Source organism: Vulpes lagopus, chromosome 9 (assembly GCF_018345385.1).
Source record: "Vulpes lagopus strain Blue_001 chromosome 9, ASM1834538v1, whole genome shotgun sequence".
Taxonomy (NCBI): domain Eukaryota; kingdom Metazoa; phylum Chordata; class Mammalia; order Carnivora; family Canidae; genus Vulpes; species Vulpes lagopus.
In genome coordinates, this window is record NC_054832.1 from 73,024,995 (window position 1) to 73,047,968 (window position 22,974).

The 22,974-nt window shown below is 39.9% G+C and overlaps 2 protein-coding genes across 9 annotated transcripts in view; one reads left to right on the forward strand and one right to left on the reverse strand.

Annotated features, from left to right (window-relative positions):
- Window positions 1-21,562, reverse strand: part of TGS1 (trimethylguanosine synthase 1) — a 41,073-nt gene extending 19,511 nt beyond the window's left edge. Inside the window, exons 1-9 of one of the 2 annotated variants that reach the window (XM_041768838.1) lie at window positions 21,170-21,562; window positions 15,500-15,564; window positions 13,052-13,212; window positions 11,885-12,710; window positions 8,746-8,863; window positions 7,203-7,289; window positions 5,166-5,337; window positions 2,873-3,179; window positions 643-798 (exon numbers count right to left, since the gene is read on the reverse strand). In XM_041768838.1, coding sequence (XP_041624772.1) covers window positions 643-798; window positions 2,873-3,179; window positions 5,166-5,337; window positions 7,203-7,289; window positions 8,746-8,863; window positions 11,885-12,710; window positions 13,052-13,212; window positions 15,500-15,564; window positions 21,170-21,273 — 1,996 coding nt within the window. In that variant the 5' untranslated portion in view covers window positions 21,274-21,562. The remainder of the gene's footprint in view (window positions 1-642; window positions 799-2,872; window positions 3,180-5,165; window positions 5,338-7,202; window positions 7,290-8,745; window positions 8,864-11,884; window positions 12,711-13,051; window positions 13,213-15,499; window positions 15,565-21,169) is intronic. The other variant, XM_041768839.1, reaches the window with a different exon arrangement.
- Window positions 21,500-22,974, forward strand: part of TMEM68 (transmembrane protein 68) — a 47,320-nt gene continuing 45,845 nt past the window's right edge. For 2 of the 7 annotated variants that reach the window (XM_041768843.1, XM_041768842.1), the window contains exon 1: window positions 22,274-22,718. The gene's annotated coding sequence lies outside the window, so the exon portion shown is untranslated. Of the gene's footprint in view, window positions 21,655-22,273; window positions 22,719-22,974 lie in introns of those variants that run through there. The other 5 variants (XM_041768841.1, XM_041768845.1, XR_005989872.1 and 2 more) reach the window with 5 other exon arrangements.

The window sequence follows — 22,974 nt, forward strand, 5'->3', positions numbered from 1 at the left end:
CTGCCTCTCTCTGTCTCTCTAACAAATAAATAAATGAAATCTTAAAAAAAAAAAAAAAAACCCAAACCCAACAACAATCTATTGATTCCCTTTGCTACCTATCGTAAAATATAGATTAAGTATAGTTAAGCCTGAATATGAAATTTTAAAAACACATATGTATCTAAATTGAGAGACACTGTAGAAAATAACTGGTCACTCTTCTTTGGACAACATCAAAGTCATAAAAGACAAAAAGACTGAGGAACTATTCCAGACAAAAGGAAACTAAAAAATCATGAAAACTAAACGTAACATGTGATCCTATACTGGAAGAAAAAAAATGCCATAAGTAACATGATTAGGGTAACAGATTAGACTAGGATCTGGACTGCAAATGATAGTATTGTAGCAATGTTAAATTTATAATTTTACCCTTGTTGCATAAGTATCCTTGTTCTTAGAAAATACACACATAAGTACGAAGAAGTAGAAGCAACTGGACCAGAAACACATAGAGAATGGTAAGGCAAATGTGGCAAAATGTTAGAACAGTTGAATCTGGTAAAGGGCATTATGAATTGCTTTTTTACTATTCCTGCCACTTTTCTGTAAGTCTGAAATTATTTCAAAATAGCGTTAAGCATTATATATATATTTTACCTCTGTCCAGTTTAATCCCATCATCAAAGCGGGAGAAGAGCCTGTATCTCTGGGCCCAGTATTTTGCCAGCTCAGGAACAGCAGCTATCTCAGGAGGCAGACCAATTACCTTTTTGCTCTTGTTTTTTTTCTTCTTCTTTTTCTTTTTACTTTCAGCTAAAATAAAAGAATATAAATACGCAGATGCCCAGTATGAAAAAAGACAATCAAAGATGAATTTATGTAAAAAGTATAGCCACGTTCAGTATTTATAATTAGGGAATGTACTGCAGACCATGCATTCAACAGCATCCCAGGAGAAGCAGGAGGGCATACTGTGCATAGCACAGACTTTAGATTACAGCCTCTATTTTGCTATTTATAAGCTCTCTGAGCTTGGAACAGTAACCCAGGCTCTCTAAGATCTAATTTTTAATTCCTCAAAAGGAATGAATGATAGTATTTTACCTATTTACTTCACAGGATTGTAAAGGGAAATATGTAGAGATACTACATAGGTATAATAGTTATTACGTTTGTTAGATAAGACACTGTTTTAGTCGGTCAAATGTGGAAGGCCAAACATTTCTCTTCCCTTCTTTAAAATAAAACCTCTTAAGGACTGATTAAGCTCCTAACTTTCCGCTTGGTCAGTCCTCCGAATCCAGATATGACCTGAAGGTCATATGGCTTCTGGGAAATTAAGACAGGTCACTGCTTTAAGATTAATAGGGAAGGATCTCATTCATTCAGAGATTGATTTTTTCTTAGACAATTTTTATTAATTTGGTAATTTGGTTTAAATTCTGAGCAGATTAGAAATAGCAACTTAGAAAGAGTGCTGTCACAGCTAAGTAAAATGACAAGAACTGATGCTGACAAATAAAATTACCACCAATCCTCAAGGATAGGACTATATCTTATTATGGTCATCTGATCATTGCAAACAGCAGAACTGTCATCAATAGCGAAGTATAGTAAGAGTCTTTTAGGAGAGGGGATACTAACATTTTGAGTGAACAAATCCTTACTGCGCAAGATCATCCTTGCAAGACCATACGACATAATATTAAGCAACCCAGTGTACACTAAGTGCCAGGACTCCTAGATCATTCTAACAGCCAATATCTTCCAAATGCCTCTGGTGAGGAACCACCAGCATTATGAGGCAAGGTAATTAGGGGAGGACAGGAAAATGGGATGGAGGAATCAGACAACCTGGTTTTGAGTCCTAGCTATGCCACCCACTGGCACTGTGACTGCAGGTGAGTTTCTTAGTTTCTCTGAGTTTACTGTGTGTATTTTTAGGATGGGGATAATCCTGCCTACCTCACTGGGTTATTTTATAGCTTAAATGAAAATAAGGCATATGAAGGCATTTTAGAAGTCTGCAGGTGCCACATGAACATCAGCTGTACGTGACAATAAAAAAATTTAAACTACCTTATGTATGCTTTTTAGAAAGGCAAAGAAGTATGTGATACAAAGAACTCAGCTCTCTCTACACACACATACACACACAGAAAAAAATTAAGATTCAAATGAGGTATTTTCCTCAATACTAAATTAAGAAAGAGACCATCATAATATAATTGTTTCATTAGATTAAGTCTGAAATCATTCATTGATAAAAATGAATACATGTCAAATGAAAATTTCTACCTCATAAAAGCTTCAATGTTCCAGTGAATACAATTATAAATTAAAAAAGAACATTTGCTGTAGAATACATTCAAACAGTATACAAAAGGGCATAAAGTGAAAATGTGACTCCGTTCTTCATTCATTTCAAGCAACTACTACAAATACCTTATGTCAGGGTGCAATCCAAATAACAAACTACTGCTACCAACAACCATTACCATAAAATACAAAATATATAAATAAGCAAATAAATTAATCAAAAGGAAAACCAGGGAAAAACCAAATTTCAAGAGGGATAAAAGGGACTTCCAGCTAGCTACCTTTAGCCCAGGGAAGAGGGCAGCGGCAGAGACCAATCTTAATGGCATAGACAGAGGTATAGACTCAGTTTTCCCACATGCCTGGCCTTTTATTTTATCATGCTTCCCCAACAAAAAGTATAGTGTTCTGTGCCAAATCATAGCTACTAGCACATTTACACTTACTGTGCCCTCTCTCTAAGAAATAAACAGCAGTGAATCCTTAAGTGTAGAGATGATTCAGAACTGAAAACTAGGGAAGCACACTATCTAAATTCATCAGCAGGTTGAAGCATATTTAGTCTTACCTTCAGTTTCTACCTGAAGAGAGTCTGGAGTAATCTGAGTAATACCATCTTCCTTATCTGTAATAATTACTATCGTGCTGTCTCCTTCATTTTTTTCTGTTTCAAGTTCACCAGCTGAAGACGTGGCATTACACTTTTCAGGCTCTGGATTATTTGTCTCCAGTGGGTCATCACCTTCTTTAACAGACATTTCTGGTTCTTCTGAATCACTGCTTGTGCACGTGTCTTGTACATTGTCATGAGAAACGGATTCCTGTGATGCTTCCTCATCCATTGGTTCATTAATCCATTTTAGGAATTTTTCTACCTGAAATTAAGTCGTTACAGGCTTGAATTCATTCCAAATTATACCGGCTTTACCATTTGGATCTCACTGAGAAAATGTTCTAATTATTAACTCTGATAAGTATACTAGATTACACAAGCTAATTATACAGAATTCTGAGCTAACTGCACTTTAGTATCTGGACATACCATGACCTTATTAAAGATTTCTTTAAAAGAAAGAAAACAGGGATCCCTGGGTGGCGCAGCGGTTTGGCGCCTGCCTTTGGCCCAGGGCGCGATCCTGGAGACCCGGGATCGAATCCCACGTCGGGCTCCCGGTGCATGGAGCCTGCTTCTCCCTCTGCTTGTGTCTCTGCCTCTCTCTATCTCTCTGTGACTATCATAAATAAATAAAAATTAAAAAAAAAAAAAAAAAAGAAAAAATAAAAGAAAGAAAACATCAGATTAAACATATAACGATGACTTTCCTGTAATCAATGAACACTAAGAGGATAAAGCTGAACTGTTCCAGTAGCTTTCCACAAAGGCTTCTAACAATATAACATGATATTATTATTACAAATGTACCTACTTATTGAGTCACTAATATTAGCTTTACAAATTATACAGACCTTTCTTCAATGGCCCAGGCTATGATAAATTGTACTCCCTGCACCAAAGATAAACTCTAAAAAGATTAAGTGCCCATCTCTCTGTAAGAAAAAGAACAGTGCTAATCTTAGAAAGAATGCAAGCTAACCTTTAATGGAGCAGTAGAGTCAGTACAATGATTTCTAAAAACTGGGTTTCTCAGAAATGTTAACAAGGTGTTAACAGATGATATGTACTTCCTTGCAAACTTCTATAACAAGAGTATTTTTCATAACAGATCTTCATGATCTTCCCATGAGTTAGGAAATTGGAAGATGAGCACAGGCAACAATCCAGAATCTTCAAAGGGGCTATGCCTAAAAACAAAGGGGCTATGCCTAAAGACTGGTTGGTCTGATATTGGGAAATGTGTTCCAGATATAGCCTGGGCCACTAAAATATTAGAATATTATCAGTGACCAACCAATCCAAAATATAACACAAATAAATCCAGCTATAAATATATAGCAGGTTTTGGAAGAATGCTGACGTTGGGAAAGATAATGTATCCTAAAGGTAAAACAAGGTCATCACCAGGTCTGGAGGTTTGTTATGTTGCTCAAAGGTGCTGTTAGAAAAGTAACTGACACAAAGGTTCTGCTCACTAAAAAGTATTTTTTTTCTCCTATAGTGGAGAATTATCACTCATCAACCAAAAATAATTCTAATTACTTTTGTTTTTCAAGTGCATGGACAGCAGGTAACAGCAGAGTCCCAGAGAGGGGCATGAATATTCCAGTTAGCAGTGTATTCACTAAATTAGCATGAAACTATTAGGATGAACTGGTTAGTGCAATGTTTGATTGATGACCTCAAAATTAAGGCTTACAATTAATGCTGGACCAGAAACTGACTTCCAGGATCCTACTTAAGCCTGAAGCAGATGAAAAATTCTCACTGTTACTATGTGTATAGGAGGCAATTTTACCTATTTATCTTCCCAGACACTGATACTTTGTAGCTTTCAAAATATCCCCTCTTCATATTATTACCAACTTATTCTTTTTCGAATTTGGTTCACATGATATATGCCTTTAGGAAGCAAGGGGAAGAGAATATTAGGTACTTTTATATCTGGTAGAAATAGGATTTTTACTTGAAAAAAAAATTTTTTTCAAAGATTTTATTAATCCCAAGAGAGAGAGAGAGAGAGAGAGAGAGAGAGAGAGAGAGGCAGAGACACAGGCAGAAGGAGAAGCAGGCTCTATGCAGGGAGCCTAACGTGGGACTTGATCCCAGGTCTCCAGGATCACACCCCGGGCTGAAGGCGGTGCTAAACCACTAAGCCACCCAGGCTGCACTTGAAAAAAATTTTAAGGAGTCAAGCTTACAAAATAAATTCTATCTGTAAATATACAACAAAATTTAAACCTACCTTAGTCAGAGTTTTGCTTTTTTTGAATGTTTTTTCTGACTCTTCAGTAAAGAAAATGTGTTTGTTTTTCATATTTATTTGTCTTCTCATGTCCAGGAACTTTGACTTATACTTTACATTCTTCTGTAGGTATCTGACCCGCCGATGACTGAAATTTGAAATTCCACCGTATCTGTGGCCAAACCAAAGGAAGTTGACTCAAACCTTAAATTCTATGAGTTTGTTTTCTTACATGAAAAGAATAAAAATGACAATTTTCACTATTTTTCTACTAGTAGCCACCATATTAATTTCATTTTTCTAAATTACAAAAGTTAGAAATAAAGTTTGAATGCAGAGGAGTTTAAGGTCTTGGTTGCATGCTCATTTTCAACTAAATGTGAAATGCCGGTTGAGGATATCAAATACCTTATCTGTAACAGAAAGCATATACCACGTAGTAAAACGTAGTAAAGAAATTGCAGAAAAATATGACCCCACTGCACATGAGGGAAATCTTATCTTTTCTCATGGTGAGATGATACCAACTGCAATGGCCTTTAAGTACCATAAAGGAGAGATAACTGATAGTTTAAAAAATATTCATAATATTATGAGCATGTATTTCTGAACTAATAATTTGGATTCAATTTATTTTATTGTTATTATTTTTAAAAGATTATATTTATTTATTCATGAGAGAGACAGAGAGAGAGAGAGAGGCAGAGACACAGGCAGAGGGAGAAGCAGGCTCCATGCAGGGAGCCCGACGTGGGACTCGATCCTGGGTCTCCAGGATCATGCCCTGGGCTGAAGGCAGATGCTCAACCGCTGGGCCACCCAGGAGTCCCTGGATTCAATTTATAAGTCAATTTTTAGATCTATGTCCTTTTCTTGCTGCCTTCATATTATGTAGGTATCAGTTAAGATTTCATAACTAACAAAGTCTCACCCCTTAGAAACATCAAAGACCATAATATTTGTTTAAATCACTGGTACAAGCTGACACAGATGGTAGGTCTTTAATGAGCCTTAACTATTCAGTTCAGTCTTCATGGTATATGCAATAAACCCTTCAATATTCTTGTACTTAATGCTTGGGCATTTAATCCTAGAGAAAACTTATACTTTCTGTATACAAACATTCGCAGCAGCTTTATTTGTCCTGGCAAAATACCACACGCAATCCAAATGATCTTGAATAGATGAATGGTTAAACAAACTATGATACTCCCATACAGTGGAATACTATTCAGCAGTAAGTAGGAATGAAACATTGGTAAACATAATAACTTGTGGGGAACCTCAAGGGCATATGCCTAGATCTTAGGAACAACCTAGAGGTACATACAGGGTAAGTCACACACAAGGATTAGATAAATAAGCATGTACTGATAAATCAGGATGTTCATGGTACATTGTTAAGGGGAAAAAAGCAAGCTGCAAAACAAGTATAGTATGATTCTATTTTTGTGTTTTTATGAAAAGGGAGTAACCGTTTTATATGTACATAATCATAAAAACACACAAGTAAATTAGGAAGGATATATGCCAAACATTGCCTACCTCTGAGGAGTGCTTTGAAAGATTTTTACTCTTTCTTCTGTTTTGACTTTTAATGTTTTCATAATAATAAAAAAAGGGCTACTTCAGATTTGAACTTTTCATGACATGCTTGCTATACATGTCAGACATATACAGAGGTAGATACATGAGATGCTAGGTGAAAAAGAGAACCATACTTAGAAGTCTCAAGAGCTTGGCTTGAATCCTTGATATGATCCTAACTCACAAGCTCTGTGGGCTGCAGTTGCTTTATTCATGAAATTTTAATAATGATACTGGATTGCTATGAAGTACAATTGAGTTAATAATACATGTGAATATATCAAATGTGTGGTAATCTCTCTGTAAGAGAGGTTAATGTTTTAACTGTAATATCTCAAATGGTATCAATTCCATAACCATCATTAGCTACTGAATATCAGAGAACTTGAAAACAGCTGAAGTGTTAAAATTTCAGACAATAGTATTTATGTTGTATTTATGTATAATTACTTTTGTCCTGAGCCATGCTTGAATCCCAGAAGGGAACCATTGTCATCAAAGTCTGAATCCGGGTTTTCATCAATGTCCAGTTCATGGCTAAACAAATAAACAAAAGATAAACAGTGATAAGCCATTATGTCCAGAGCCCACCAGTTCAGGTAAGTATCAAAAAGATACATAGTCAACCTACACACACTTTCCTATTACAACAATCAACCACAGCTCACAAATCCAGAAAGAAAAGAAAGAATAGTTTACTCAGATTTTCCAGTTACCCAGGAGTGTCTGGAACACAGCAACAGGCACTCAAATCCTAATTATCTCTATTCTTGAACATGGTACAGACATAGATCTCTCTGACACAGATCTCTCCATCCACCTTTGGAAAAATACCTGTAAAAGCTGTAGCCTTAAACTAATCTCCTAGAGGGCTTTTAGAAGTCTTCCTTAAAGACAGCGAAACATTTGAGAAGTATCAAGCCAACCAAAAAAATTACAGAAAAAAAAATATTAAGAAGAATAAGATTGTGATACAAGTGATAAGTAACCCATGATCATTGATCTATTGGGGATGCCTTCCTGACTCCTATTACTTTGTGACAGTACCAAGTAAGAAAAAATGGTAAGAAATAATTTCTACAAATTAAGGCCACTGAACATTTACAGTGGACCTATTAGGTTCCGGAAATGTGAATACACCACCCACATACTCTCTGCCTCTGGGAACTAAAGGTGGAATTAACAAGCATTGTATACTATGTGGAAGGAACACAATGGAGGCATGCTTTTATGTATATACTAAGTTACTGAGCCTCTAAAGCTTGTAGATTGTTTTTCTAGAAGCTGTAGGGAACATAAAAGTCTTAAGTGGAACATATCATATCCTGTCAAAGAAATAAAATGTTTTTAGCTAACATCTAAGTTCTATAATATCCATCCTTTCTTTCTATTTTATGGAATTAGCATTTGACCATATCCTATCTATATTACTTGCCACTTGTTTAATTTAACATATCAACAGTATACTAGCACTGCTTCCAGAAGGGTCGGTCTGGGTGTTAGACCTGGAGCTGCCACTGTTTTGCTATATAACTCTGGGCAAGGCTCATTTTGTCTTAATATTACTATCTATAGATTAAGAGCATTTGATCACATACTTCTGAGGTCTATTTTAGCAGTAAAATTCTGTGATAATATATGTGCAGACTTTTGGGAAAAAAAAATAGAACTTCCTTGAGACAAACCATATCTACCAATACAGTTAAAACTGTCATCCATTGATATCTACTGTCAGATATAATTACATGCTAGCTCTTGTCTTCCCAATGAGCTCATTAAAAAAGCATCAGTTCCATTCTAGAAATGAGAAACTGGCAGAGTAAGAGTTGGGATTTGCAGGTGTTCCAAGGCCCAGGTCTCGCTAATACATCTCATGTTTTCTCCTCACGGGATTAACCGCTCTGTAATATAACAAGTGCTTCACAGCCACTCCCTCATGGACACAAGTGCTTATGCTACCGCACTGTGGAGAGAGAGGTAATATGCAACTTGCCTCCTCTTGAGTTTGCTTGGCTTCCGTTCAGGTGGATCTTCTTCACTCTCATCTCCATCAATACTGTTGGGGTGTAGTCTTTCTTTGATTGTGCTTGCTTCTGAAGAGTCCTGTGAATCTAAAGAGGCAGAGATATTGCAGTGGCAGATATTTCGTCTGACAACTCTTCTGCCTTTTGCAAAGGCTATCAAAATATTTTTGTCACTTTCCTGCAATGAACTTACACGCATATCAGGCACAGTGCCAGACCACATCTACCTATTTTGTCTATCTCCAAGTAGACTCTGAGCATAAAAAAAGGTAGCTATGTCTATCAGAGTTTAAAAGTTTCTATCATTTAACTATTTAAAAAGGAATCTAAAACTCTTTCTTCATAGCTATCCAAACAAATCTACACAAATTAATCCACAGTTAGTTTTGTGAGAGCTGAACAGTTACCACATTTTGATGGAACTTTAATTTTAGAGGGAGGGGGCAGCCCCGGTGGCGCAGTGGTTTGGCGCCGCCTGCAGCCTGGCGTGTGATCCTGGAGACCCGGGATCAAGTCCCACATCGGGCTCCCTGCGTGGAGCCTGCTTCTCCCTCTGTCTGTGTCTCTGCCCCTCTCTCTCTGTGTCTATGAATAAATAAATAAAATCTTAAAAAAAATAATTTTAGAGGGAGGGAAGGGGGGGGAGAGAGAGAGTCTCAAACAGACTCTGCTGAGCACAGAGCCCAACTCAGGGCTCAATTTCATGACCCTCAGATCATGTCCTGAGCTGAAATCAAGAGTCAGACGCTTTTCTGAGTGAGTGACTTAGGCATTCTACTTTTTGATGGATTTTTTTTTTTTTTTTAATTTTTTAATTTATTTAAGATAGTCACACAGAGAGAGAGAGGCAGAGACACAGGCAGAGGGAGAAGCAGGCTCCATGCACCGGGAGCCTGACGTGGGATTCGATCCCGGGTCTCCAGGATCGCGCCCTGGGCCAAAGGCAGGCGCCAAACCGCTGCGCCACCCAGGGATCCCCTTTTTGATGGATTTTAACTTAAATCATGCTTAAGATAGCATAATACATTGATTAAAAATGATTTCTCCTTATTAAGAAGCAAATAAATTATCTCTAATATAGCTCTTAAATCAAAAGTAACAGTAGGGTAAACACCACCATTTTAAAAGAATATTTTTAACTTGTGGGAGCTCCAACTGAGGCACCTGTTTTTCTTCAGACTGGCATGAAGCCAGTAAGTGGGACTGGCAATGAAGAACTATCTGCAGTGTAGATATAGTGGGAAGTTTTAAGTGTGTGGGCATAGACTATTTCAGGAGAGTACCCAACCATTAATAGTAGAAAGCACACTTACATAGAAATGTGATATATACCTTGTGTAATTTTTTTTTAAGATTTATTTACTTGAGAGAAAGACAGTGTGCCCATGGGGGATGTGGGGCGGAGGAAGAGGGAGAGGGAGAAGCAGACTGCTCCCTGAGCAGGGAGCCCAACTCAGGGTTCAATCCCAGGACCCTGGATCATGATCTGAACCGAAGGGATATGTTAACTAATTGGGCCACCCAGATGCCCCTATACCTTGTGTTTTGATCTCAAGGCAGGATCTAAAACAAATCAAAACCTAGATTCCCAGACTGATCCTGATGACACTCACTGGACCTAATTAAAGAAATGGCCAATCTATACATGTTAGTTAGGAAATAGGCAACAGAAGGTACAAACTATGAGGTTTACTATGTTTGACAAAGGCAAAAAATAGGAAGATAAGGAAAGATAATTAAAGGAATAACATGAAGGAATAAGGACAGGAGCCAATACATTGGCCAATACCCATATTTCAAGTTTTATGGTCAAAATCAGCATAGAAAGTAATCAAGAAAGTATACAATATCAAAAGACTAATATAAAATAATCACATTATTAAAAAAATATGATAACAACACCAAAATAGAAAGGAATGAGAATACCTAAGTAAGCTCCATTGGAAAAGCACAGAGACAAAAGGAATTAAAAAGTAGAGCAATTGACTAACTCTCTAAAGGAACCTCTCAGCTGGATGAAGATCAGCAATCTGGGAAGCAAAGCAAAACCAATTGTTAAATAAAAGGCCAAAAGCTTTTGCTTCATATAGGAATGAGGCTGAGAAGAAAGTCCTATATTACAAATATATTTTTTTTTAACAACAAACATCAAGAATGCCAGGAAGACATTCTTAGTGGCCTTCAGGAAATTCAGAAATAAAAAAAATTTTTCTCTCGTTTTCCTAGTGCCATCAGTTAGAATTCTTGTCCCCAGCAAAAGCAATTCTTACCAACCTCTGACTTTTCTTAACACGCGGCTCACTGGCTTTCTTTAGTCCTTTCTTTAGTTCTTTAGACACCAGTTTCCATGATAGGTTTTGTTTTGCTTTGTTTTAAATCACTTAGGCTGGAGTCATTCAAGCTCCTTATCCTGGATATTTTATAAGAATCCTGAAGTCAATCCTTCCAATTATAAATTAATAACATGCCTTGTTGAGATTCCCTACAGAGCAAGACTTCCATTTGTTTTGAAATAAATTCCAGATATGACTTAATCAGATTTGCCTGATGTCCATTGTGTACTCTGAACCATTCTCTAATATGGCTCTTATAAATTCATTTGCTCCAAGCAACTTTAGAAGTTCCACACTCACTCTATATTAAATTTCTCGAGGGAGTTTCAAGTTTTAATTCACTGGCCATCAGCGTACAAGTGGAAGGAACAAGACTTTTTTTTTTTAAAGATTTTATTTATTTTATTCATGAGAGACAGAGAGAGAGAGAGAGAGAGAGAGAGAGAGAGAGAGAGGCGCAGACATAGGCAGAGGGAGAAGCAGGCTTCCCGCGAGGAGCCTGATATGGGACTTGATCCCAGGACCCTGGGATCACACCCTGAGCCTGAGGCAGATGCTCAACCACTGAGCCACCCAGGTATCCCAGGACAAGATTTTTGAGAACCCTAAGCAAATATTCTTATTATTTATATGAAAGGGTAATAAACAACTTGTGATATATGCATTAAATCATATTATACCATAAAATGTAGTTGGCATTGTGCAACCCTACCATTAAGGATAATGTAGGTTAATTTTCTTGTTATTTGGTAGGATAAATCTTGGGCTATCTTACCCGGAGCTGGTTGGTTTGTGCTTCTGTTCCCAGACAAGTTGCTGTCCTTGGTTCCTCTATTGCATGGTTCACTCTGGCCAGAAGCAGGGCATTCTCTGCTGCTGCTGACTTCACTTAGCCACTGATGTCCATCACAACTTACTGAAGAATCTAACTGGCTCTGTTCCATTTCCTCTGAATTCAGACTCATATGACTAATTCCACCAAGGATTTCGTTATGCTCTTTGTCACTGGAACTAGAGCTTTCACTATCAATCGTAACAGATGGAGATGGAAAGGACATTACGTCTGCCTTCATGCAATTTTCATCTTTCTCACTGTCAACTTCTAACTTAGAGCCACAAGTATCTGTTTCACAGGTTTGTGAGACATCAAAAGTCCAACCCTGACCTTCCCAATACTGAAACTGTTCCAAATAATACCAATAAAGTTGACTATAATGTTGCTCCCATTCCTCCTTTGTATCAGGAATGTTCCAAGGTTCAGAACATAGTGTCTGACCTGAATGTTTTTCTTGCCAGCTTTGCCATAATAGTCCTCCACCATATTCATTCCAATACTTTTCCCACCTCTCTGTAATTTCTAGCTTTGGAGATAATGTATTTTCAATAGGAAGATTTTCAGTTTCAATGTCTTCTTTGGTTTTAAGTTTACATGTTTTGGTACTCTCATACTGTTCAACTGAAGATGGATCGTCTGAAGCCAGTATGTCATCTTCTTCACAATCTTGTCTCCAAGATTCTCTCATAATTTCATCTAAGTACTTCTTCTGGTGTTTTTTCTTTTTCTTTTTTATTTTAACTTTATTTCTAGTATTCATAGACACCTACATAAGATAAAGAACTAAACGTAAAATGTACCTCATAAACTGTAAAAGAAAGCAGAATCAAAGTCTATTTTAAATATTAAATTAAATAATATATCGTCAAATCCCCATCTTGGGTTTTTAGTTACACAAACAAGTTAAATCTTACTATTTATGTTTCTAGGAGGAAAAATCACAAACGGACATACATCAAAACTTATACTTTTGATTAATTTTATAAATATGTACATTTGAAAAGAGGTGGAATGCTCTAATTTATGAATATATTAGACAGGATAAAAAAAATTCTTTGTGGTATTTTATGAAGTAAATGAAGAAACAAATATAAGTAACATACTTACCTCAAAATTCTTATGTGCAGATACCCCACCAAACTGAAGTGGTAGTCCCATACTTCTCATGAGTTCAGCTTCAGAATCAAGTTCATTTTCATCTAGGCCTAAGCCTTTGCTGTCATGTGACTCTGCAGTACCACCTTCCTCCTCTTCTGTAGCGTGGTCTCCTACAGACAGGATTTGTTAGCTTCATTTTAGAGAAAATGTAGATGCCAGTTTTTTCATCCTCATTTTGTTTTATTTTTTATTTTTATCTATTTATTTGCACATGCGAGAAAGCAGAGAGCGAGCACAAATGCACCTGAGCAAGGGGAGTGGCAAAGGAAGAGGGAGACAGGCAGACTCCCCCCTGAGCAGGGAGTTCAAGTCAAGACTTCATCCCAGGATCCTGAGATCATGACCTGAGCCAAAATCAAGAGCCAAATGCTCAACCAACTGAGTCACCCAGGCCCCTCATCCTCTTTTCAAAAGAGGAACCTGAGAGTTATGTAAATGTTATGATTTTTAAGGGGTGATATAGACTAGTAAAAAAAAGCCAATTAAGAATCAAGAGATAACTTCTAGTCTGCCTCTGCCTGCCACCAGCTACCCATTCAACTTATACTTATTGAGCACCTCCTCTGTGCTATGCACTGTGCAAAGTACTGAGGATATAAGAGGGAACATGGCAGAAAAACCACAGGGAAAACATATTTTTACATTCCTTATATGCAGTATTACTAAACTAGATCAGTGAATTTAAAACGATGATTTGTGGAGTTATTTTAGGAGCTAGTAATAAGAGAGGTGAAAGGTATGTCCTTAGGCCCTTCATGGGTATTTCAATCTTCAATCACAACTGGGATTTATATTCTGTGACTCTGTGTGAAAGATGATTTAATGAAAGGGTTCTGCTATTAAAAGTCTGAGATCCACTGTACTAGAAGATCCTTTCAAATCTTTCAAATCCCTGATTCTCCCAGAAAACCTGTTTTATTACAACAAAATAAGTTTAGCTTTATATTAATACAGTTATATAATAGCATATCAGACCAGTAAATGGAAAATGCCATTCAAATGTTCCATTTACCGTTTAAAATGTGAAAAAATATTACTTTATACATTAGCATTCAATTAGGGATGAGCTGCACTCCAGCTAAATGATCATAGGCAATAGAATGGTGAATCTTACAAAGCAAAAATGGACACTAAAGAAGAGACATCCTCTGTGTATAAATTCTACTAAAACAAAGAGGGGAAAAAAAGATATCTATCTAAATAATAAAGAGGATTCCACTCACCATTTCTTTCAGTGGACTTATTAAAGTACAGGAGAACAAACAGAAAAAACAAATGTGCTAAGTTTTATATTCCTTTCCTGGTATGCATATTTTATGTTCAGCAGGAGCCCTGGTGTCTAAAAGAAACCTTATTTGTATATTACATTGAAATACAAACCAAATACTTCATTCAGTGATCAACTGAAGAAACTGTGATTTGTTCCATCATTGCAAGAACTAAAGGATTTTTAAAGGTAACATGACACGCTTTACTTGTACTGACTTGAGCCTAGAACTCTTGCTAGTTTTCCCTTTATTTAGATAAACAAAAAAGATCTGTGTGGAAGGAACAAATGGGGTCATAGAGGGAAGTCTGAGAGAGAGAGAGTAAGACAGTTTTCAGGTAACCAGATGAAACTCAAAGTACCTAACAAATTCTATTTGTTACTTGGAAAAGTTAACCCAGATGGTGGCTTCTTTCCTTCAGGCAGAAGACTATGGATGTTCACTTGGCATTTATCCTGAATAACTTATCCATACAATTCTTAAGGTATCTAAACAAGGAGGTCATTAGACTGAGGTAGCTTGAAGGCCTTTGTTGTCTATGTAAGAAAACCAAAAACCTAAGCCAGAATCAAAGCACTCAAATCTAAGAAAATAACACTTAAAAACAACTAATCACAAACAACCAACTAGGCTTCCCCAAATGAGGCCACTGGTTAAGCCACAGCCAATCAGTAATTTCCTTGCTTTGTTTCTACATCTTCTCTATAAAAGCCTCTTTCCTAACTCCTGTCCTGAAGTGGTGCTCCTATGCAGGGAGTTGGCACCGCCAGAGCTGCATATGTAAGCTCAAATACACTCTTGAAAATTTTAATGTGCTTCTGCTTATCTTTCAACACAATAAAATTCTGCTGAAAAAAAAATATGTTCTCTACTTTTCAAAGCTTCAAATTTCAGCTTGCCTTATCTAATGGCAACAACTCAAGAAGGAATGCTACTTATAGCAAAATAGGCTACCTCAAGTCCATGTATGAACTAGCTACAGAGAAAAAAAAGATGTGCTTTGATAGGGATTTTAGAGCCATGTTATTAAAAAAAGGTAAGGACTATGATTGTAACAAATTATATTTAAAATCAATGCATTATAACACTTTGAGCAAAAGAAGGGCCATATCACTTTATACTGTATTACCTGCATTGTCACCATTGCCTTTGACATAGTAGCCTTTTAATCCCAAATTGCACAATTTTCGATCTCTGCAAAGCAAATTAAAAGTCAATACTGAAATATATTAAATTATAAACTTGAGAAAAAAGCAAGTTCAAGGCAGAATAGATTAATTAAAAAGGTTAAGGAACAGAAAAGCAATCTGCTAATACATTTACGTCATCTGTAATATACAGGAAACAAAAATACATATCTTGTGAAATTATTATAAGAATAGTACATGTAAAATATTTAAAATATATCACATGGGAAGCATTTATAACTATTGATTATTAAAATTAAATGGTAGTTCTAGTATGGGGAAAGAATTGATCTTATAATACATGAACAATGAAGTGTTCTCTAAATTTGCTGTAAGAAGTGAGCATAAAAGTGGAAAGATTTATCTTACATACATATAAATCCACACGCAGACCCTACCCCATTTGCAAATAGGCCAAGGTATCATTACCAATGCCTAGTAGACAGATATTCTTGGTCTAAGCAAAAGTTGTTTTGGGGACTAACCCCAAAAAAGTTCTTATTTAAATATTTTCTCAAACTGAAACATAAAACAATTCAGCCTCAACAATTTTACATTTTATCTATTTATCTATGTATCTATCCATCTAGGGAAAGCTCTAAGCCTAACATGGGGCTCAAATTCATGACCCCAAGGTCAAGAGTCGCATGCTCCACCAAATGAGCCAGCCAGCTATCTCAACAGTGAATGATTAAACTTTTCTTTACATAACTACTTCTAAATTTTTTCTCTATCTGCTAGATTGGAAATTACTTAACCCAAATAAACTTGGCAGAACACTTTAAAAAAAAAAAGGAGAAAAGGAACACCTGAGTGGCTCAGTGGTTGAGCGTCTGCCTTTGGCTTAGGGCGTGATTCGGGAGTCCCAGGATTGAGTCCTGCATCGGGCTCTCTGCATGGAGCCTGCTTCTCCTCCCTCTTCCTATGTCTCTGCTTCTCTCTCTGTCTCTTATGAATAAATAAATAAAATCTTAAAAAAAAAGGGAGAAAATTTTGCTATTATCTTCCTACTATTAAATTCAGCTGTAATAAACTCCATCAGAAGTGCCATAAGGCCATCTTCAAGTATTAGCTAATTTTTCTACAATGGAACCACAATAAGTTGAACACAATAAAATTCTTTTACACTTGGTATATTTCACTATCCTCCTATTTATTTTTTGATACTTTATAAAACATAAAGTAGGTAATGACTCATATAGCAGGGCAGCAAACAGGCCAGCAGATGAAATGCAAACATGCTTTGGCAGCATGCCCACTGCCTTCAAGAACATTAGACAATGGAGAGGGGGTTGAGGTGGTGCGGGAGACCAGCAGCTGCACAGAGGACATCAAGGGTGTGTCCACCAGCACCCAAAGATACAGGGCACCAAGTGTCAGGTGCAGGAAAAAACTAATCCGGTTGAAATAAGTGAAGCAAAGGTACTGAGGATAATGACAGCCAAGATTTTCCACACACATACATGTATTTATGTATGCATGTAAAATACATCCTGACTGACTGTGTCTGCTGAGAGAGTGTAGAGCAATGAACATAATGAGCCCTTCGGTTTTGGTTTCTGAACACTATACTTTGCTAAAAGGAACCAAGGTTCCTTGGAGAAACAGCAGCTCCAGGTTGAAGCACAGAGGGTAAAAAATAAGCCTGGTCACCTTCTGTGCCAGACAATTAGGAGAAGGTCAAAGAATGCCAGAGACACATCAAAATGATACACAAACCACCTCAAGGAGCCCCCACCAGCTAAAACTGAGACACTATCAACATCAAAATAAATGAGAGTAATAAGATAGAACTTTAATAAACAATCCAGAGTCCGTGTTAACAGAGTCCATGTAAATAAAGGAATAAACAAATACATGGGGAGAAAAGAGAAAGTACTCCATACAGAATGCCAACTAATAAAAAGCAGAATGACAGAGATAGAGAATTATCCTTTGGCAACCTTCAGAGGCAGCTGGTTCAGGCAGGAACAGGATATTGGTAATGCTGGAGTACTTTCTCCCAAAATACTAATACACACAAGGGGCACCACGGACTTTATAGCAGGGATAGCTATGAGACTGAAACATGATTAGGTAACAGAGGTCAATGTCACCAGCGGTGGAATGGGTCCATAGAAAGTGACTCAAGTGATGCAGGACCAAGCACAGGATCACTTCTGTGACATTCCTGCCAAGAAGGCATGGCTTGCCCTGTTTCTGTTGAAATGTCAGGCAGACCCAAGTTAAGAAAGGTCAGCACAGAAGTAAGGTCTGCATTTTTCAAAATGCTGAGGTCTTGACTGGGAGGGAACGAGTGAGGAATTTTTCAAAAGGAGGAGATTGACAAGTTGTAAGGAAACATAAAAGGAACCATGGATCAGAAGGAAATGAGAAACACTGCTGGGAAAGCTGGGGAAATCCACCACCGTGGATACGAAAGAGAATACACTTATTTTAGGGAAAATATTTTAGAAGTGATCGGGAATCATGTGTGCCACTTGCTCTCAAATGGTTCAGAAAAAGACTAAAGATTGTGTCGGGAGGCACACGCGTGTGTCTGTGTGTATGCAGAGGGAGAGATGAAGCAAATGCAGTTAACTGTTAACACTAGGTGAATCTGGGAGAGGAGACTATGGGAGTTCTTTGACCTGTTTCTGGATTTTTGTTTTTAAGTTTGAACCCATTCTTTACTCTTCTTCTGGCTTATTTTTGCAAGTGTGAAATTATTTTAAAATGAGTTACTTAAAAAAAATAAAATAATGAAAGCCTGTTATTTATAGCACAAAAACTTCATAACAAAAATCTACTACTCTACCATTTCAGCATTTTCCTATGTTCTGTTCTAGGCTTCGTACATAATAACAAAATTTTACATAGCTATAATAATAGTGTAGATATTTTATATTCAGATCTTAATTAACACAAGGTATTTTTTCGTGTTACTACTGAGCCATTATAAAGATTATTTTTAAGAGCTCCATTACATTGTAATTATGTTTTCTTCATACATATAATGTATGGCAACCTGAATGTGCAGATGAAATAGAATTATGACTCTACAGCTCATAAGACTAAGGATGTTAATATAACGTCCTTAGGTAATAAAAATTAGTTATGATATTAGGTTTTATTTCCTGCCTTTGAGGAGAGGTGTACAATAACCTTACTTAGTATGAGAATCAACTGAATACTGAGAAGGAATTAGGCACCTATGCTAATGCTCATTTTTTGTTTTCTGTTACATGGACTATTTTTTCCGTTTAATAATCTATTCTAGAATTTTGCTAACAACTGATCTGTTGTTTTAAGCCTGTGAAAGAGACCTTTTCCCTACCAGGTAAGGTTATACAAGTAAGCCTGTGAACTTCCAGCATGTCTCCAAGTCCCAAAGACTTCTCAGTGACTATTAGAAATAATTCCAAGATCACATTCTTTTTGTTCTAAAGGGTTATAATTTGGGCATTAAATGATCTAAAGTTAAAAGCCATTCTTTTCTCTTTACCTATTTTGAATTCAGAATGTAGCTTCTAAAAGTAAGTAGGGCTTTTAAGTCTTAAGAATGCATAAGAAATTATCTAAAATTTAAAAGATGAACCTTTTAGTTCAAAAAGACTAAATTCAGGGGCACCTGGGTGGCTCAGTGGTTGAGCGTCTGCCTCCAGCTCAGGTCATGATCCCCGGGGTCCTGGGATCGAGTCCCACATTAGGCTCCCCATAGGGAGCCTGCTTCTCCCTCTGCCTGTGTCTCTGCCTCCCTCTGTGTGTCTCTTAGGAATAAATAAATAAAATCTTAAAAAAAAAAAAAAGACTAAATTCAAAGTAATTGGTGATTTGCATGGCAATTCAAGTGTGTTTTAAATAAAGGTGCTTTGGGGGGGACACTTGATGGGATGAGCACTGGGTGTTATTCTGTATGTTAGTAAACTGAACACCAATAAAAAATTAATTTATTAAAAAAATAGCATAACACCCCCCCAAAAAAATAAAAAAATAAAGGTGCTTTAATTAAAACCTAGTATTATTGTTTTGCAGGAGTCCAGCAAGACAATTTTTCTCAACTTTTTTACAGTTTGTAACTTAGGTTCCCTCTCCTTCTTTTTGGAAAGGAGGCTTCCTGAAGACCATCCCAAGACTCAACCCAGCTTCAGGCTAAGAAGTTAAGTGTGTGGCCTTGGCTTTCTTTTCCTTTTCCTTTTACATAGAGTCTGCCCGTCACTCCCTCCCACTCAAGTATACCCCAGTTTATTCCCACTCTTTAGACATCCTTTCAAATGCTACTTCCTCAAAGAAATCTGTGATCTGTGGAGAAACGTTAGGTTTTTGCTATCATATATACAGCTGCGCTTCTCTCTTACAGCACTTAGAAACGGTACTTAGCTAAATATTCACGTAACGCTTGTCTTAGTATTGACCTCCTTTGCTAGAAAGTAAACTCAAAGGGTGTAGGGAGGGCTGTGTCCTGCACCCGGGTGCCTACCAGTGCACCTTATACAAGGAAGCACAAGAGACATTTGTGGGATGAATGTACGCAGGTATACTTACAAAAAGGCGACAAATGCTTTTTATAAAGACAGCGTTTAATTTCCCTTTGGGTCAATTTTCCGATTACTCCACAAAGCACGACCCACAGCAAGAATGCCTTCTCACTTAAATTCTACCACGGTAAAAAAAAAGAAAAAAAAAAGAAAAAAAGAAATTCTACCACGGTAACCTCTATTAAAAGTCCAGCACACAAAATTCGCTTCCACAAGCTGAATCTAACCATCAGCCTGTGCGATAACTGGGGGGTCGATATGCCTGTTTTAGGGATGACATAAAGATCCAGGGGATCCCTGGGTGGCGCAGCGGTTTGGCGCCTGCCTTTGGCCCAGGGCGCGATCCTGGAGACCCGGGATCGAGTCCCACGTCGGGCTCCCGGTGCATGGAGCCTGCTTCTCCCTCTGCCTGTGTCTCTGCCTCTCTCTCTCTGTGTGACTATCATAAATAAATAAATAAAAATTAATTAAAAAAAAAAAGAAACAAAGATCCAAGCGGCTAAACTTACACACCTAAGACAAAGAAAGCCTCCCCTGGACTCCAATCCTTGAGTCCGTTTTGTTCCCTATTCCCTGGCTCTCTTCCATGCAGGGCAATTTTTTTTTTTTTTTTTTTACCTCAAACACATATTTTCCAAAAACACAGCTCCAAAACTGATGTGATTATAATGAAGTCTTTTATCTCGGGTAATCAGGAGCTCTTTCTAAGCGCATTTGGCGCTTTACTAAGACTTAAGGTCTTAAAAAATGTCAACCAACAAGGCCCCTGAAAGCCTTCAGCCTGTGACGTCACACCCACTAAGGTTTCATCTTACGTTTCATTCGCCTGATTTTAACATGCCCCCCCCGCCCCCCCCCGGAATAAAGCGGAATAAACCAGCTCCCACGTCTCCCCACAGCAGCCCACGGGCAGATGCAGTGTTGCACTTGGTGGCAATGGGCGACCTCTCCTGAGGTCCGGGGCTGTCCCTGAAACATCCCCCTGCCCAAAGCTTACACTCGGGGCGGGGATCCCAATTCCGAGTCGTCCGCAAGGCCCGCGCTTCTGGGGGAAACAACTGTGCCAGGAATGAAGGGGAACAGGCCTCGACTTACTCCACAAACGCCCTGGAGCAGAGGCAAAGGATCCCGGCATCCTCCTCCCGGTCCTCGACGAAGAGAAACATGTCGGCCACGCGGCTCCACTTCTCGCAGCACATTTTACCTCCGTGCAGGAAGCCCTGCGCGGAGCAGCCCGGCACCGGCCGTCCGGACCTCTGCTCGGCTCCTGGAGGCCCCAGCGGGGTCTGGCCGGCGCGCCCGAGGGGATGTCACGGACGAGGAACCCGCCCCGGGCCGCTCGAGCTTGGAGGGCGCCGAGAAGCCGCCGCCGGAAGTGGCTCCGGGCGCCCACGGGAAGGGGCGGGGCGAAGGCGGTGTCACACTCTACGCTGTCCGGGCTGCAGCCGCGCTTCGTCTTGTTCTTCACCGGTTGCTCGGCGGGGAAGCCGGCTGCTGAAATTTCTCCTCTTGCCTGGGTCGCTGAGCCACCGAGGGTGAGAGCGAGCCGCGTCTGCCCTCCCCGCTCCCTCGCCCCCGAGGTGCGTCGGTGCTCACCTCGGCCTCCCCGCGCTCCTCCCCGCCGGGCGCGCGTCGCTCGTCAAGTGGCGCGGGGCTCGGAACGCCCAGGCCGCGCTCTGGGTTCCGGGGGGGGGGGGCGGCGGGGGCGGGCAGCCCCCGGAGTGCCCCGCGGGCCGGGCTCCCCGGTGCTCGGTGTAAGGCCGGGCGGCGGCGAGGCGGGGGGGGCTGGCCATGCCTGGGTCACAACGAGCCGGTTCACCCGCCGCGCATCCCCCACCCCCACCCCCCCGCGCCCCAGAACCCCGCTTGGCCTCGGCTTGGGCGGCGGAGCAGGGTCGTCGCGACGTGGGCAGGGGCCTCGGGGCCGGCCCGGCGACCTTCTTCCCGGATCCGAGTCGAGCCTCGCGGTGACGACGGGCGCGTGTACCCGGGAGGCAGCGGAGATGGGTGGTTGAGGCGGCTTCCAGACGCGCCAGGCTTGGAGTCCGGGTGTGACGCTCCTTCGCTACCTGTGGGATCCGGGCCAGCGACCGAGCCCTTCGGGGCCAGCCCCCGTGACAGTCTGCAGAACGGGGACGTCGGCTGGCGCCTGCTCCCCGGGGCTGCTGTGTCCTGCAGCCCTGTCGTGCACCGTGACTGGTGTCCGGGGACAGCTGCTTTGCAAGCCGCGGGCGCTGCCCTTGGTCCCGGCGGTCTTGAGCCTTCAAGCCGGGCTCGGCCCGCAGCTGCTGCAGCAGGGTGGGGAGGAGGCAGGTGCACGGAGCCAGGGAGGCGGGAGCTGGACCCCCTGCTGGGCGCGGACAAGGCAGGCGGGGCTTGGTGTGTGCTAGTCGTCGAGACGGTCCAGGCAGCGTCCCCAGAGAGGCCAGTTCGGCCTTGAAGGTGGTTTGGAGCGTGGAGGACTTGGTTGTGCTCTCAGTGCCGGAGCGGCCTGGCTACTCGGTTAGAAGGCGTGAAAACGGAGTTAAAACCCGGATGTGTAAGACAGTCCCGACTGGGCTGGTCGCGTTTACTACTGAATGGAAATGGAAGATGGATTTTCGAGGGAAATGTTTACTTCCGCATCCTTGCTGCTGCTGCCGCGGTAGTGTCTTAGCGACTCGGGGTTGGAGCGGTGCACGATTAACACGAGTGCCCCAGTGTAGACGGACGGCCTTTGGGGTTTGAGGATAGGCTAAGAAAAAAAGGAGGTAGAATGGTAATTGTCAGAGGGGAAGATTTTAGCTAGAAGTTGGAGGATGTTCTGGGGCTCAAAAAAAAAAAAAAAAAAAGGCCACGAAACCTTGAAAAGCGGTTCGTAATAGAACCTAGAGTTTGGGGATCCCTGGGCGGCGCAGTGG